This window comes from Dryobates pubescens, chromosome 2, assembly GCF_014839835.1.
Source record: "Dryobates pubescens isolate bDryPub1 chromosome 2, bDryPub1.pri, whole genome shotgun sequence".
In the NCBI taxonomy this organism is placed as follows: domain Eukaryota; kingdom Metazoa; phylum Chordata; class Aves; order Piciformes; family Picidae; genus Dryobates; species Dryobates pubescens.
Window position 1 is genome coordinate 28,121,123 of NC_071613.1, and position 19,217 is coordinate 28,140,339.

General features: G+C 38.5%; 1 protein-coding gene across 1 annotated transcript in view; it reads right to left on the reverse strand.

The window, feature by feature from the left end:
* PARD3B (par-3 family cell polarity regulator beta) overlaps nt 1-19,217 on the reverse strand; it is a 439,781-nt gene that overhangs the window by 44,660 nt on the left and 375,904 nt on the right. The window contains exon 21 of the mRNA XM_054173397.1: nt 6,331-6,466. Within this exon, the coding sequence (XP_054029372.1) occupies nt 6,331-6,466 (136 nt within the window). The remainder of the gene's footprint in view (nt 1-6,330; nt 6,467-19,217) is intronic.

Here is a 19,217-nt window from a genome sequence, read left to right on the forward strand (position 1 = left end):
TTTGGATCATCAGTATTTTTTATAGCAGAGCTTTCTTTTCAATCAGCAACACACTGAACAACAACATAACCCAGGGTGATTAAGCTCTGAGAATTCAAAAATAAGTCAACCATGTCAGCATCTATTTGATAAATGCACCAGATACCTGGTAGTAAAGGCAAAATCTTGTGGCTAGGAAAGGGTCAAGTCTGATGCCTGATTTCAAGCTTGATCTAATAAATACCTAAGCACAAGCTTAGCTTCAGACATGAATTTCAATGACAGGACAGACTTGTCTTGTGATTAAAAAATGAGGGTTGTTGTAACCGGGGCCCCTTGCCAGAAGTTGAAGCAGGTCTCTTACCACTGGCCTGAGGAAAAGGAGTTCAATATTTAAAGGAAACCTACTTTTTTCCCTGTGTAGACAGACCCATGAGCAGCTGTATTTGATTCTATGGTATGTGGGGCACTGACTTGCTAGGGGTCAGGACCAAGCTGTCGTGAAGAAGCACGTCTCACTGAAGGTAAAGGAAGGTTCCAAGCGCAAAGCATTAGCTTTAATAACCAACACAATGTGTGATGTTAAAATATCAATCCAATTCCCCCTTTTCACTTCATGGTGGCCTGAGATTGGACAGAGTACACTTGCTCAGGGAAAGTGGCCATTCAGTGGAGCAAGAGACAAGTAGACAGAAAACTGTTAAAGCCTGTATTGGCAGAAGCTTGCCAAAATGGAAGCAGGTTGCAAAGACCCAGATACCTTGCTACTCAGAACCACAGTGAAGCCAAGTATCTGTGTCCATTCAAGTGTGCCACAAAGTTTAAAAGCTGCAAAGCTGTGGTCTGTGTGCACAAATGCAGTAACTGTTCAGCATACTATAGCGCACGGGTTACTTGTTCACAAACTCCATTCATAAATATAATTACCAGTTAAGAGTTTTATTTCTCTCCTCCCCAAACATACTGGAAAATAGGGAAAAATATACTCAACAGAAAACCTCTAGGGCTATTCATATTAGATCAACATGATCTGTGGCAGCTGTCATGATCTCTGTGATACCCCAACTCAAGTTCTCCATTTGGGCAACATCAGAAAAACCTCTTCTAACTGCAAAGGACATGACTGCTGGCACGTGCTAATATGGAACCTCTGAATGTTGCGAGCCTGCAAGGATGGCTGCAGCACTGCAGCGCCACGTTTTTGTCTGATTTCTTTTAACTACTTGTATGAAGCAAGAGAAATGCTTAATGTTTGTCCTCCTCAGAATCACTCCCCTGCATTGAAATACAACAAAAAGCAGCTGTGTGATGAGCTACCTTGTGGAACAGGTAGTGTGATGTATTTCTGGAATTCACATAACAGTACCAAGTGGACTTTGATGAGACGACATATGGCACCAGAACTGTTTCCCTTGGTAAATAGGAGTGTGTACATAGTGTTAGCATGAAGACATGAGAATTTCAGACTCCCCTCTGGTTCAGACAATCTGTGCCAAACTCAACCTTTGTGTAAGCAGGAATGACTCCAAATAAGTTATAAGAGTCACTCTTTATTTGCAAGAGTTTATTTTTCACGTGAGGTTTGGTAGGAATTTCTCCAAAATAATTTCCCCCTGAAACCTAGCCCCAAAAGCCAGCCTGTAAATTTCAAAATCCCTCTGCTTACTTTGAATAGCACTTTAGAATACTCCCTGATCCATAACCTTCATTATACAGAGATCAGTAGTGACCATAAAAAGTTCTTGACTGGTAAGTTAATCACACATCCTCATAAAATGTTTTACAGTTTCTCTTAATCAATATTTTAATAACATATGCACAAATACTTCCGATCCATGGTTTTACTTCTTACTTTAAGTAAGTTACTGCATACCCCTATGTTTTCTGCTAATAGACTGTGGGCTCTGCAAGTCTGGAATTCGCAGCAGTTTCTGCTACATGGTTTCACATATTACATTAAATTGTCAGCTTCTCCCATTGCACTAGAAGACAGGAATGTTATTATTCCAGAAGTTGGAATTTTGGTTTCTAACCATGGTCCAACACAAACGTCTCTGCATTTTGGGAACCTAACCTAACATTTGAAATGTAACATCCTGAATGTGGAATTAATTGATCATGAAAAGTACAAACAGCTCTTATTCATCCTGAAGCAAGCATAGAACCCTTTGACACATTATGGAAAAATAATGCAGTTCTTAACGCTCCCTTTTTTGTTCTGGTTGATTTTTAGGCTTGGATCCCTGCCAGGCATACAATAAAATACTTGGCCTTTAACACAGGCAGGCATGATTCTTCTTTCATCCTGTCAACTAGGAACTGACAAAACTCAGTACATTACAGATTTGTTTCAAACGAAATGTTCACAGGCTGTATCCAGAGACTGGTTTTCTTATCTCTTTAGGTTATTTATCAGCTTGCAAATCTGTTCTTCAAATAAGGAAATGGCTTTTACAACCACGTAACATAACGTTTGGTATGGTGAAGCTGATGTGGTCACTAACAGGTGAACTATTTGCAGTGTGGCCAGTGTTACATGCAGCCCTTGAACATACATTAAAAAGATAAAGTTTCAAGGATTTACTGCCACTCTGAAAGAAAGAACTGATGTTTTAACTAACTGGATTTGTACAAAGTCTGTAAGAGAATCCAAGTAAATCCTGAAGTAGATGATTAATTCCTTATTATTTAAATGCCCTTAAACACAAGTGCATGGGTTTGTCTTGACAGCTCCTTTGTTATTTCTCATGATGTGCTTATTAGTCTGTGACTCCTAAAGCCCTGAAAAAGAGTGCCCGACAAAAAAGCCCTCCAGATCTTAGAGACTAAGTTCTTGAATCTTACTGCTTACACAGTTTTCTCAGAATCTTACTTGTACTACAGTACATGACAGTACTTCATAAATATATTATGCCTCTTTCTGTAAGACCCAGGTTAGGATATGTTCATGAGCATATGCCCTACTAAGACATGAGTATGTATGCACATGCCTAACCCCTGCCTTGAGTTGATATTTCCCCATACACTCAAGTTGTCAGAAGAATTTAGGGTAATCTCACATTATGCTGACAACAACAAGCATTCATTTTTCCCAGACAACACTTAAACTTATCATCAGCTTGTCCTTTGGTTAGTTAGCTGAGGTTTACTTTAAGCCTTGTGACCTCCCCTATAGAATTTTATTTATCATTTATTCTGGTTATAAACCTAGGGTGAGAAAGGGGGGTGGGAGGGAGTACCAAAGGATACAAAACTCAACAACAAACCAAGGCACAAAGAAGCTGGCAAATAATTTCAAAGGATCTGGCTCTATAGCACAGACAGTGCTATATACATGTGTCTGTTTATGGAGACACACTAAACTGAATTATTCAGTTACTTACAAAAAGAAAAAGAACAGACTGCAGGGAAGAGAGAGCAGAATGAAGACGCAAGAGAGCAAAAAATTCATCCAGCAACAGATGAGAAGAATAGAGAAGAACTGGAAAATGGATGCAGGGGGGAGGAACAGATGATGAGAGAATAGCAGGCCTATTTGAAATGAATTTTTGACCTTATTTTTAAAACATTTATGGATCCCAATTGCCTGTCATGAGATCATGTTTCCTTACAATGCTAGCTTTTCAGCCGGCTCTGCACTTTAACTTGATTTATCCCACTTAAAAAAAAGTAGATTGTTAGAAATACCCCTTCTATTAGAAATTCTGTACCATTACAGTGTCAACCAAAGGCCGCTTGTCAATGTCAGCTTTATCTGATAGAAATTTGTCTCATGAGTTCTCAGATACTTTTTTGGAGGACAAGACCCTGGGTCCATTTCTGAGGCTGTTGATAATTGACGGGATAGTGTCTTCTCAAATTATCCTCTGTTATTTCCCAACTTAAGTGCATGTTTCTTAAGATGGTGGGAAGCGATTACAGCAGCTGCTGTATATCAGCAAGACATCTTATAGGAAAGCTGGCTTAGGTAAAACAGCTGACAAAAGCACAGAAAGAACTAATTGAGTATTAAAAACACATAGGAAGATCCAGAATCTCCTTTCCAGCTGCAGCTTCCCTGATGCTGTAACTGCTTGTGGGAAGGAAGAAAACTTATACTAGAAGGCTTGCCTCCTCCTCATCTGTCAGCTCTTTAAGGATCTGGAATCCTGAAGATTAGAGTGGTTTTACTTATTTACAATTATGCCATTAGTGTTCAGCATGCCTCTTTATTGATGAGTAAAGGTGGAAAAAAATCAGCTGTTTTTCAATCTGTGTGACCACAGCACTGCTGAGGGGCCTGCAGCCCAAGGTGAGAAAGATGACATTGCTTAAAAAATATATCTTGATGACTTTTCTGCTTTGAGACATTAGTTTCTTTTGAAATATTTTTATTCTATTTTTGTACTTCTTTCCTGTTTGCACGAATTGATGTAACATATGTATTTTAAGCATAAAGCTACATGTAAGAACAGAAATTTCAGCCAAGAGTCTAGAGAGAGCAAGCTGTGACCACAGTATTTTCCAGACTAAAAGACAGTGCCTATGAAAGCAAGGCTGGATTGATCAATGGATTATATTGTTGCAGTGCAGAGACCAGAAGTCTCTGAAATCTGTAAACCACTTTAACAAGAGGAACTGTTGCAGCAACAGACTGGAGAGTATTAAAGAACTCAAGGTAAACTGACTTTTGAGCAAACTGCCATTCCTCAACACAAAACCATTTAAAAATATTTTGCATTAGAAAGAGAAAAAGAAACAATGCTGGTACCACTGTTATGAATCAGTTCAAGATTGAGATACTTAAATTTCCCTTTCAGGTGCTTTGATTAAGGACAACTTGCCTCACAGGAAAAGCAAAGCTTTGGAAATCAGTAATCTCTGTGCATTATACTTAATAGGAAAGGCTTAGAAAGGATTACCTGGAAGAAACCTTTGTGAATCTTAGGAAACTACACTGGACCATAAATCTCAATCTCCTCTGAGGATTAATAAAGCTTTATCAGTTTCAGATAAGTAAAAATCCTCAGGCTGCTGAAGAAGGGCTGCTAGCCCAGTCTGGGGCCTCTGTCCAGACACCATGCAATAGACTCTCAACAGAAAGACATATTTGACCAATATTCTCATTTTAATTTACAAAAACTACTCAGAAGAAGAATGTCAGCTAAACTGGTTCCCAAATTTGGGTCACAAAATTTAAGGCAGTAGATTAAAGTTAACTGCTCTAAGGAAAGAATTACTTTGCTGAAGGAGATACTTCTGGTAACTGAATCAGAATAATAAATATGAAAACATTTTGGGGGTAAAAGAATAAATATATATCATAATTTATGTAAAAACACCCCTTTAACACTGTCTCACTCTGACTGCAATACAGACTACTCTCACACAGGATTTTTTTTGCACATCAACGACTGATTTCACTACAGCATTCACACTAATAGTTTGGAAGACATTAAACCCAACAATGTTAGTTCAAGCTTTAGGTACATTTAGATTCTTAAGATTTTAACATAATTCTGTCTCTTTTAAAACTAAATTTTCAAATGTAGCATAAATTGCATCTTACCAAAATTACAATTTTGAATACTGCTTGATTATAATTACTTCCAAAGAGACAGAGTCCAATTCTGAAACCTGCTCAGGTAGAGCTCTCGAGTACCACCATTGTGATCCCGTAGACTATAGCTGTTGCATTTATTTAATGCATTCAAAGATCTGGCACTCCTGGATTTATCTCTGACTCTACCACAGGTTACTCCTTAGTAGTGCGGTAGATAATACATCGGTGTGTAGCGTGACTCCCAGATAAAAAACAGGGAATGCAGCATGTCTGTAATAATTCTACAGTGTTGGTAGAATATTTTAAGATCTTTTGATGGGAGAGGAGCAAACTATTCCATTATTCACCTTATAAAGGTTACTATAGATGTATGATGGCCAGATTGCTACTGTCCAGCATGCAGGAAGGCAGCCCTCCGCTTCCTCCCTCTCACTTCGCAGCTAAGCACAGTGACAGTCTGTTCTGCTATCAGTCTCGTTAACCCAGAGAATCACTTGATGAACTATTCTTCTGAAAACCCTTGATGCTGCCACGTGATGAAATTTGGCAATGACTGTGTATCTTGGGCCTAAAGAGAAGAAACCAGGGCCTAAATCAAACTCAGTCAACAGACTAGTTATTACAGCGAAGTTTCATGTTATTAATGTTTTCCTTGGAGTTCTGTGGCTGGCATCAAAGATTTCTCCATTTCTACAAATTCTCCAAATTCATGTCAAACTGACCTGAATTCTTGCAAAACACTAACAAAACAGCACCTTCTTCTAACCCTGAATGCTACAAAAGCACTCTGTATCACATGGTGGACTTACCCAATGCTGGTCATAATCAGGCAGATGTGTTCTTCCTTCATCATCCTCGTAGAAAGGTAAGCCTTCTCGTCTGGCCTGATGGTACTCCTTCCGTAATTTCTGGATACGATCAGCATTCCCACCACCTGTGCAGCCACTGAAGTAGAATAAAAAACACTAAATAAGACTCATATGTACATGTACTTTATAACACCAGGTACCCACATGAGTGCTCATGGAGAATTGCCACATGAGACAAATGGATTGAGAATGTTTGATTCTCCTGACTTGCATAGTACCCACTGGCTTGTATCACCCTTATTTTTGCTTTCTCGTATTAACAAATCTGCTAATTGTGAAGTTGATCCCCATTTTATAAAAGGCTGTCCTTGTCCAAAGAACTTAACAACTCCAGTATAAGACAAGAGACAACAGATGGATGCAGACAGATGGGGGAGCACAAGGAAACTTTTAACATTCCTATGAGTAGCTATAAATGGCTATCATATTTTAATAATAATGATGATGATGATGCTAAGCTGCCAAAAAAAGTTTCCTCTTGCTCCCACGCTAAAAGTGTAATTTCCCTAAAATTACATTTGTTCAAGGTACAGAATAAACTATGTTCACAGAGGAGCACAGAAAGAAGTTTCCTGTCACAAACAGCAAGTTGCCTCCAAATTATACAAAGAAATAAAACATCAGCCATGAAAATACAGGGGAAGTAAGAGAGATGGGAAAGCACACTCTCAAATCTTAACACCATTTTTTTCAAAGTGGCAATTAAACAGCAGTAATCCATTTAGTAATCCACAAAGACTCACTTGTATGCAGAACTGCATACACTGCAAACTGCTGTGGTAAAGCTAATGGAGTTGCTTAGCTTATCAAGTTAAACACATGCCTGTCTTTGAAGATTTTGACCCTGATGAGCCTTCCAAAACCTTACAGATGGACTTGTACAACTGTGGAAGCTCAAGTTATATCTGGAAGGATTTAATAAAAATAAATATGAAAATGCCTAAGAATAATTAAAAAAAAAATACAGCCACATTTAAAATGAAGAAACTTCCTGCAGCTACTTCAAGTCCAGCTGTAGTCAGCTCTGGGGTGAATACTGCCTGCTTGGCTCAATACCATTTACTGGCATTCACAGCGAATTGCCGTAGAATTTATTTGTGCCCTCTCCTAAACTCAGACCAGTATTATTGCAGCACATCATCGTGTATTCTTTTAATCTACAACCTACACTCTGCCTCACCAACAACAGGCTATAGAGATACAGATTTATTCACATGAGCACAGACTCTGTGGAGATTCTCGTCACACTGCACTCCACTGTAAGTATGACAGAATCTGGGGAAGTCTTTTACAAGATTGGCATAGATAACTGAATTTGGAAAACACAAACAAAAGATTTAACAGAAATCTATCAGTTCGATAACAAACAGTTTCTAGTATCTAATAGCAATCTAGATGGGCTTGAAATTAATTACCAATGAAGGGAAATTCTATGTAGGGTGTAAATGAACTGAATGTGCAGTCAGGGCTGTAAATGTTTACTTGCAGCATCAATATGTTTCCATGAAAAATAAAACATTTGAATTACTTGACTTCCCTGGATGCTAAGTTATCCAGCCCCTCAATGTGACCAAGTCCCAGAGGTTTCAGGCTTCTTTTGCTAACTTACTGAACTCTTACAGAGCATACAAATTCTTTCTCATGATCTGCCAAGACAGTGCACAAAGCTTGCACAAACTCTTCAGACTATTGAGAAAAAGCCCAAAGTACATTCCCTTTTCCCCCTGATTCCTTCCACAGATAAATACTTCTGTTTCTTGCATGAATTCTTGTCAAACAGCAAAGAGCCATATCCAGTTTGAAAATACTGGAATTGAGGAGTAGCTAATGAAGGCTATCACTTAGAACAGTGAAGCTTGGTCCACAGCTCATGAGCAATACAATACCTGTGAAATCCCCTGACTACTTGGGAGTAGAGATAAAGCATTTAATTAGGGCTGCTAACACACAGATAAGGCTCAAAGTATTGTCCCTGTTGCTTTGCCAACATCATTACCCAAACCAGCACTAGAGGGAAATGCTGAAATACAGGCAATGGGTCTAGTTTGATTCCCGGTGATCTGGCTCACTGTAACATTCTGCAAACTGTATTAGCATCTGCCCCCAGATGACACATAGCTACTTGCCACCTTGAGGTACTGTGGGTAAAGAAGTAGTGTGAAAAATGCCATATAGGGTTTTTGTTGTTGTTGTTTATTTGCTTTTTGGTGTTGTTATTGTTGTTGTGGTTTTTTTCTTATTTTTTTCTTTTTTTTTACTGAAATCTGAGACTGATGTAAGAGGCAGTAACAGCAGCCTGCGCACAATTTGCTGCAGATCTCTTGTAGGTAAACTTCCTTCTGCTCAAACCCATCTAGCCAGCAAATGGAAGTAGGTGCTGCACAGATCAAGCTGATTACATGTATTACAGGACTAGGCCTGACAGCTTTTTCTCTGGCAAACCTCTCCCACGCTTTATTAAAGTAAAAGCCCTAACCATGAGAATGAGTTGGAACATTTGAATGAAAGATAGCAGCACATGGAAAGTTATCCATCTGGATTAGTGTGAAAACACAAGCATAATCTCTGTGGAAACAAGCAGCTCCGTGAAGTCTGATTTCCTGTGCTTTTCTCCTGTGAGTTCTCTGGTGTCCAATAATGGGACTGAGTTCACCCCAGCAAGTGCATTCGCCTGGGCCTCGCTAGCAGCAAGCTATTCATTTTCATGGAACTTAGTGATCCAGTATCTTTTGTACGTCAGAATCACCAGTTGAGTCCGGTCAAAAATGTCGCCAGGTTCAGAATTTGTTAGAAAGGCGAGGGCAAACAGATTGGAATAGGGTTGGTCAGTACATCGGCTTAAATCTTTTTTAGGAAACAATTAAAGCTCCACAGCTTCCCCCCCACCCCCACCTGTTTATAGGTGCAAATGTAAAAAGCATTGGCTTTTGAAAGAGCTGCATTCTAGCTTACCATGGAAGTTTTACCCACTCCTGAGTAATGTGAGATGAATATGATGCCCTGTGCAATGCTCATGAAACAGTTCTGAATTTCAAGTTGGCTCCTGACAATTATGTGAATATATGAACCACATTCAAACTCACCAGATGAATTCAATCAGCACTGTGCAAATATCGCATACATAATCTATTAGTTTACCCCAAAGAAACTGAAGCATTCAATTCAAACAGAATGAAGTCATCAGTAATAAAAAAAAGAAACTGATAAGGAAATATTAAAAAAACCAACACAATTTTCCAAGATTGCAGAGGAGATCATACAGTGACTATAAACTATTCTGCCATATGCCTATAAATACATAATTAAACAATATTGATTTGATCAGATAGCAGTTTTCAGACAGGGAAACAGCAGATGAACACCAGTTCAAATGTTTTGGATGCATGACTTGTTTATACTGAAAATGAACCTGAACTTACAGAAAAAAAACCACCAAAACCCAGTACTCCAGTCAAAGTGAATTTATACTAAAGAGACTTACTGAAGCTTTTCACCAAGCCTAGTAACTATAGCAGACAAATTACTTTTACAGTAGCTTTACATTTAACATCGTGCTCCCTCCTTGAGGAGATATAAATATTACAGTTCTCATCATATCTACATTTTTGTGCACAGCTTACTTCCCTTGGCTTCTTAAGCTATATGGTCTTCAGACAACTGTGCAACCACGTGTTTGCCATTCCCTTCCACCACCTCATGTTCCCAGGCTCTAAGATTCAATTTACCTACCATAGATTCACCTGTTCTCATGACAAGACTGCAAGAGAACTGTCCACCCTGCATTTGGTGATTCATTTCAGAATATTTTCCTAAAATTGTGCTACCTGTGAGGAGACTGATTCAGAAGCAGCTGATACTGAGACAGAAACTGAACATTTTTTTGGAAGTTTTAAAGTAATGTCTAGGTGGGAGGAAAAGAATCTCTGAGAAACTTTATAAAAAGTTTAGCGAAGACTCTCAGATGTGGATTTTAACAATAATAACAAAACCTGTCTAAAATCACAAGCAACAAACAATCTGAAGAAAAGTTCAACAGTTTTTCAAATAAGCTGCACAACCCACAAGGATTTGTTTTGGAAATAGAAAAAAAAAAAGGATCTTGTATGAATATTAAAAATAGAATAGAATAGAATAGAATAGAATAGAATAGAATAGAATAGAATAGAATAGAATAGAATAGAATAGAATAGAATAGAATAGAATAGAATAGAATAATATTACATGTCAGCCATTCTGTAGCTTTGCTAGATAAAAATCCTTAGAAACCAAAGCTTTCCTCTGGCCTGGGAGAAAGATAAAAAAAGAGCCTGTATGATCGCTCCAGTCCACACTGCTGGGGTTGCACAACCAACTGGATAAACAACTGCCAGAAAGCACTGTATTCTGCCCTGTGTCAGAGGCATTATACAGGTTCCACCTTGCCCAGTGCAACTGTATAGGGATCTGCTAAGAAACAGACACTCAAGCAATATATTTGGAACAAGCATTTCAAAACAAAAAAGAAACTGTAATTTGGCACAGGCTATCTCTAACATTATGTAAAATATGACTGTGAAATTTCATCCCATCATCTCTGAAGAGATAGATGCACCATAGCAGTAATGTTATATATTCAGTATGACAGACAAGCTATTTTTTTCCAACGAATCAAAACATCACCATCAGTATTTAATACATACGGCTCAGGTTCTTCACAATAAAATCTCCCCTCTGCTCTTCCTCTGAGTCGCTAATCTGGATTTCAAACACTCAGGTTAAAAATGTCATTTTTTAAATTAGTTACTTCTTACTGCAGCTCTCTAGATTGTAAAATTAAAAACAAGTGTTGCACGTACAAGGTAAGATGAACCACTTAAAGCTGTATATAAACAGACATTTAAAGAGGCAGTAAACATTTTGCTTCCAGTGGTTTTCTTAAACATGTTAATAATGCACAGGGCTCTTTTGCCAGCCACTTCTTTCAAATGCTGATTTCACCCAGCTGACTGTCAGCTGCTAAACAAACAACTTCCACTTCCAAGTTAAAAAATAAAAATTACTCTTTTAAGCAAAATTTCCATTAACAAACAAATCCAAGAGACAATGTGATTCACAAACTCAAGAGAATGGACAATCTTTCATTCCACACCTGACATGAAAAAAATCTGATTTTCCACACTGGAAAGAACATAGTGGTCTGCAAGAATATGAAGTATATGGGAATCTAACAGAGCATGTAAGGGTATCTTGCATTTCAGAAAAAAATTTCATTTTGAAGATATAACAAATATTTAAATATCTATTTAAACTCCTTCCATTCCAGCTGTCTTTCTACCCTGAAGTATTACATTGCTTAGGAAGATATTTCTGCAACCTTCTAAATAATAAAATAAAATAAATTAAATAAAAATAATGGTGGAATAAAAATAGTAGCAGGAAGAGATTAAAAGAAAATCAACAATAAGAACATAACTTTATGATATTCAGCATTCATCTTTGTCAACCACCAAGAGACAGTTTAGGAAGAAATTAACACTTGTTGTTCTAATATGCACTCAGGTAAATGAATGATAATGCAATGAAAAACTTGTGAGAAATACCTTATTGACATCACTGATATTGCTTTATAGGTTCAGGAATTGTCTTTGATCTTCACCAGAACCAGCCTGGGCTCTGGCTATGCACACACCACGCCAAGGACCTAACTTAAAAATTGTATCTTTCTAGCCAGTGGAACTATGCAAATTGTTTTACTGGTCTCTGTAAAACTTGCATTTTTGCAGTGTGCAGGAATATGTCCCATGTATTCACAGGTAACATCTTTATGAATAGAGAGGGTTCCCAGTAGGACACTTGATTTAGAAACCTGTACAAAGTACCCAGGATAAAGAGTTTGAGCCCAGTTCCATTTAGACAGACCTGTCCTAGGGTGTGCATATATGGGCTGATGTGAGAAGCATTAGATATTTCTCTCCACCTGTATGTGCATAATACACATAAAGTCAGGAATCATAAACAACCTGCATGAAAACAAACCACATTGAAGAATCTATTTACACTTACTTGAGCTTCAGTCCTAATCTGCTTTGCAGTGTTTAAAAAGTCATAACTGCTTCAGCAGAACATATCTTGTCCCTTTTCAATTCTTTAGGCTAACATAAAAGCAGCACTACCACTTCTGTCCAAAAGGTCGAAGACTCTCAGGGCAGCACATGACTACTATTTGTCTGGATGTAAATTGAGTCTTACTGACCCTGTAACATCACTACTGACCTCCTGACATTAGAGGCTTAGTAGAAAGAAAGAAGATGATATTCTTAGGTTCCTACAGACTCATTAGGAAGGAAGAAGGAAAGAGAACCTTGCATGATATGAATTATCAGTGTCATTAACCTTTTCTTTCCCCAAATAGCTCATGTTTATAGAAGCCTCACAAGAATGATTTGAAGATTGAGACCAACAGATTTGTATCACTTTCAGTTCTTCAAAACTCTTTAAAAAATACCTCAGTGGGTTGACATAAAGCATCCTCTTATGTTTCCCTCCTTTCACATGACATACAACACCTTTTCCTGTTTGTCATGGCAGATGGTCTAAATATTCAGATGAGCATCACCTTTTCAATCCAGGCCAGTTCTCATCTCTATCAGTCTCCTTTATAACTTTGAGTTGACTACAGCTGGCCTGAAACAGTGGAAGGTATAGCCTAATTTTTTGCATTACAGAAACAGAATTGGCACACTGAGGTTTAACTTCACCATAACAACAGATGTGGTACGCGATACTCCAACAGAAACAGATTATTTGCAATCAAGTATGAAGGAAAGAAAAAAAGAGAAGAGGATATTTTCTTGCTTGTAGCCAGCTTGTCATCTTTACCTTAAAGAAAAGACATCTTTTAATTTATTTTTTTCCCCTGCTCAATGGATTGTGCCTCATCAAGGAAAGCAATCACCAGATTTTACCTAATAATGAAAAGAAGGTGCCTTGCAGTTCAGGCTGGTTAATGGCAATGTCTGGTTTTGGCATATGACCAGTTTACTGCTGTCTTGTTGATCTGAGATGTGCACGTGTCTCTGAAGGGCTAGGAAAGCAGGGAGATTAGGGACTCGGCTGCTGACAACAACCAAACTCTCTATAAACAATACACAATGAAAATAATGAAAAACAGATTTTCCTGGTACTTTCAGTAGCCTCTAGACAATGCAACAGTTTCTAGTTTCTTCACTAAAGATGATATCAATTATGCCTTTTATCCATCATGCAGGAGTCACGTGTGAGGCATAATTGAGGGCCTTCTCTCCAAGGTAATTTCTTCTGGATTTACATGGCAAAGTACTTAAATTGCCTTTTTTGGCACTTTGTATTACAACACTGCTTGCGAGGGGGTATTTTACTTTACTGATGTAAAGCAGCTGGCATAATTACAATAGATAGGTCACGTCAACACAGAACAGATTTTCAGCCCTCTGTACTCCATTTACAGCAGCTTTAACAATTCAACAAAGCAAATGCTGAATGCTAAACTCACATGGAAACACAGCTCTATTTCTTAATGGCTATCACACCTGCCTGCAACTGGGAGCTAGTTTTTTTCACTTGCAGGCTATTGCTTTTTGCACTACAGTTTATTAAACTAAGCTAAGCTGAAATAATAAGTACTTTACATACATCCAATGAATTAGGCATTCAAGAGTCCCTGAGGAATTTCCTTTAAAACATACAAAGCAAAGGCAGGAGGGAGAGAAGGTGACAATTCAGTGCAGTCTTAATTTCTGCATTCCCTAGTGAGAGAAGAACTGAGGATCTAAGAATTCGTCCACAGTAGATGCTGCTACTCATGTTCTAAAACATATTTTGTTCAGAACTACAAAGCCCAGAAATTATTTCTCCCGAGTTTCACACTAGACACTATATCATGCTCTTTGTTACATGTGTGGTAATCTATGCCACTGGCAGAATTGCAGCAACTAGTCCTCTATGGTATCTGTTGGTTTGTTTTTATAATACCTGGCCTAGGTAGAAATCTCAGCCTCAACTGAAAAAACCAAGTCTCTGTGTCTAATCCTGTTACAGTTACATCTTACATACACACACACACACAAAAGAGAAAAGAGAGAGAACTTACACCATGTGCAAAAGCATCAGGGGAGAACACAGATCTCATAGCCAAAACACATCTTTACTCTACAGCTGGCTTTTCTGGATGTTTCTAATGAATGGTCACTATGAGAATAACATCAATCCAGCAACAGGAGTTTTACGGGAAAAAAATACAAATGTAATTTATCTTTTTTAACTGTCAGCTGCAATTCTAAAGCTTTGAATTCTGTAGCTTCCAGTGGCCTTTTGTCTTTCTGCCATGGCAGGAACATGTAAGAGCTTTGTAAGCTATCTTTCTCAAAATCCATTAGCTAATTCAAGGAACCTAATTAGAGCTGCCATTTTGATGGAGTGTATTGAATGCTCTGTATAAACTAGTAACACCATTAATGTTTATTAAAAATTGCAAGAACCAAAGCTCTCAGTTCCATACAAATATTATAAATATTAATGGTCAGACACACTGTAACTATTGAAATGTAGACACTGTTATGTCCACAGCAATACACACAGGTATACTTACATTTATTCACAAAGGCTGAAGTACGGAAGCAAAAGCTAGGGACAATTTTACACAAACTGTTGAAAACTGATCAGCTTCCATTTACACTATCCTCATGTGCATTAAGGGAAGCAAAGCACACTGAAGAAGATTTGTTTCTTGTGTTTTTCTTGAGTAGTGTGCTGACAATTTGGTGTGTATTTTGAGCTTACCTCAAGAATGCACTCCAGCTGGAACAGTTTTATAGCTCCTCTTAAAACCAGCCACTCCAATCACTGTACTTTGTAGACGTTTACACATATTCCAGTACTACGCTGTTTAAGGGCATCCAAAGATTCAAAGGGAATTTGCACTGTAGAGCTAAAACTCAAATTTTGCTGTAGACAGCAACAAAATTGGTGAAAGGAGCCAGACATCTGGAGGAATGCTCTCCTGCATTCTGCTCTGTAAAAGCCCAACTATAATGAAAAAGCAACTTGCAAGACAATGATACAACACATGAAATACTGACCAGTCTAAGAATATATCGGAGACCTAATTAGGTTGGGCTGTACAAGCATATGCCGTTGGCTGCAGAAATAAAATGTTTCTGGCTACTTCACAGCTTCATTTTTAACTTGATACTTCATAAATGGAACTGTAGAAAACCTCATATGTTACCATTTCAATCTGACGTACACTTTCATACGCATCTAACAGTGCCTGGAATCTATTTATATGTACAACTAAATATACGTGCACAGAAAAATCATCAGATTTGCTACAGAAAGACAGCAGATGTTCTTATTAAGCCACTGGCACATGCAAGGTGAAGAATGTAAGCCTTATAAGGAAAGCATTTAACGTTCCAACTTCAAGCCAAAGAAAAGCAAAGACAACAAATGAAATTATTTCTAATGTATTTCACTAGCTATGTATTCAATGCACAGCAGAATAAAAGTGAGCGTGCACAAATGACTCTTACAACACATAAAGCTTTTTACAGTGGGGATTATAATCCATACACACTTGTATGATCTTTGGCACATCCTAATTCAAATACAATGGTCCAACGTTCACTTCTGAATATATACTAAAATGACACACAAAGCATTTAACAGATGTACGAGAGAAACAGACTTAATTATGCTATCTACACTGTAATAGTGCAAGAGGCTAAAATTTTTATGACAATCTTACCATGGGGACAACCCTGAAGGTAAATTCATTTTAGTTCTCTGTTAGGGCAGTATTTCTAAACTACAACTGTGATCTGAGCACTTTTACAGGAACACGCTCAAAAGTCAAAACACCAGTTACCACTAGCTTCTCTCAGGAATTATATATGGTAAATTTAGCCTGTGGTTATTGCTCAACAGAAATTCTGCCAGATGCTGAAGTGGTTGATGTATTTCACAAAGTTCTGTCGCCTTCAAGGCCACCCTGCCTACCCTTCCAGAAGCCTCCCTCCTTGGGCACCTCTCCCCCATGCAGCTGGGCTCCTCAGACCACAACTGTTTTGTTTGCATTTGTAAAGACTGGAGAGCACACATTCCTTCCACTTGCTTTTATCACAAGCTCCAGACCAATGGAATTAAACACTTTATAAGCCAAATTGCATTTTAGAGAGATATTTCTGAACTCAGAGGCCTAAAGTTAGTATAACTTTATTACCTTTTATATGCAGGCAATGGAAACTCCTGGATTTACAGACATGCACAGCTCTTCTAGCTCCTTTCCCTTATGTCTGCAGCTCCACTGCACCTCTGAAATTACCCAACTTTTTCCACTTGTGGAAGTCAGGGCTGAATTTCAGGTGTTTAAGATTGATTAATGAGACTGATAAAATTACTCCTCTTTTTTTTTTTTTTTTTTTTTTTTTAAATACTAAACTAAACTAGAGAAAAAGAAGGTGATGGAATCTTCAAACTACACACAACCATTTCCTGGTGCATGTCACCTGAAAAAGGAAGAGCAAGCCTATCTCTCTGCATTTGGCTGGAAAGTCTCAGAAACACTAAAACAAGTGTTCTGGCTCAGGCCCATCTCTACTTCTATGGCATTCTGTCTCATGATTTCAGCCACTGTGTTTACAGACACACCTTACAAATCCTTTCACATCCGTTTTTGTCTTGCTCCTTTCATTCCCTGTTCTCATCCTGGTCTTCAGAAGTCTTTCCCTTCATGCCTTTCAGCCAAGGATGCCAATTTCCTCCACTCATTTACTGGCTTCCTCTACATGTGTATACCTGTCCCACAGGCTGCACCGGTACAGAAACACCTTTTCTGATGCACTTAGGTCAGCCTTTTTCCTTCTAGCACTCCTTTAGAGCCACCTCCCAGAAGCATTTCATAAAGCAGCATGCTAGTGATAATGAGGCTGCTGGTGGCATGGGACACTTGACCGCACTTCTTGCTTTTCTGCACTGGTTCACATGAATGTGCTTATGTCTAACACATTAAAGCATGAAACTTGCAGTACTGGTAAGCTTCTCTACTCTGAACCACCCACTTATTGTCCACAACTCTGCCCTGACCCAGCGCTCCTTTATTCTCTCCATCCTCTAAATGCTCCAGCAATTCTGCTTCTTTGTTCCTATTCCTCATCCCACCCCTTCACCCTTCCATAGCATTTTTAAAGATCAGCTCACTCTTTCCCTCCCTGGAAGGTGGAGCATAAGGACAAATGAACACTGATCATGTCCCACTCACCTCATTCTTCGTTCCTGCATCAGGAGCCAATTTGTTACCTGCATCCAGGAGAACCTACTACTGCAAAAGCATGTACAGGCCCTGGAGTTCAGGATGAGCATTTTCAGTGAAGTCAGAAGCCAAGTTTCTATCATATGTGTGGGAAGTACTCTAGATCTTACAACTTAGTCAAATTGTCAGTGTTCAAGGGGTGGCAAAAGGCACAGTCTGGTATAAGACTAGGCTGTGCCTAAATATAAAGCCCCCATTCCAGCGTATGGAAAGACTACATCTTCTTCTTGAAAGAATCATATGCTTCTTATTTTTACTTTTTACACAGACAAAACAACCTCTTGCCTTCTCCCTCCAGACCCTCACCAAAACAGCTGTCATAATGTTCCTTAAAAATTCAGCTTCAGCACACTTCCTACATACGCATTTTCAGCCCAAATGGTTGAAAGAATGGTTATTAGTAGGTGGAAATATTTTTTCCAGTGGAAGTCAAGCCAGCAATTGTCCTCACACAACTGGTGTAGTCCAGGTTTGTGTGACTGCTCCCCTCCCTGCCCTCTGGGATTGCATACTCCTTGGTCCAGTGGCTGGCTGCATATTCCTGAAGGCAGCAAAAAGCTGGTTTGCTACTGGCATCTGTGGAGTGAACACTCTTTAACAACAACTGCAACACCTATGAGGTACAGCCTGGTAAGCACACAGTACTTCTGCATGTGCTCCAGATTAAGCTGTAGTCAGCTTAATGAGAGACTGAATTGATGAGTGCTACTTCCTTCACTTGTCCATTAAGATAAGTACAGCACATGGACATTTCAACCCATCAAAGGCAAGAAAATGCATTAATTTTGGTTTTCTTAGAGCTGTTAATAAATCTGACACTGTCTGGCAGTTTTCTTCATTTCCTACCATTTGACAGATACTGTGATCGCAAGTCACAGAAGATGTTTTTCCTCTGAAATTATCACTCTGGTAATACAAGCCAGAAGGAAACTTTATCAAGATACCAAGAAGCTGGGTATCATTTTTATTTTTAACTTTTTGCGGTTGGTTTGTGAATATCTCAAAACGATAAAAAAATAAACTCCATCCGGTACTATTAAAAATACATTCACACACATTACAGATTACTCTATTACAGCAAATAACCACACTTTGTACTTATTAGTAACACACAACCAGCCTGGCTCTACTTACACCCCTTTACTGCAAGAATGCCTGCAACTGTTTCCTACCTCTTTCTCTCTCTCAAATTGACATTTGTATGGAATCAAGAAAAATCTTCCTTAATAATTTTTCATTACTAATGGCTTTTTTTGGTATGTGTACTTGGGAGGAGGGAAGGCAAAGGGCAGGAAAAAGCAGCTTTAAGTGCTCTGCAAATGATTCTCCTGAATCTAGGCCCCATAAATCCTATCAAATATTATATTTCATCAATAGGCTGGAAAAGCTTTTTTCTCTGCAATGATGAAGCCTGGCTTTAAAATTTATGGTTTCATTTTAGAAATGGACTATAAAAAGAGTCTGACTTAGCTGTCTATCAACTGGAGCTGACATTAGCAAG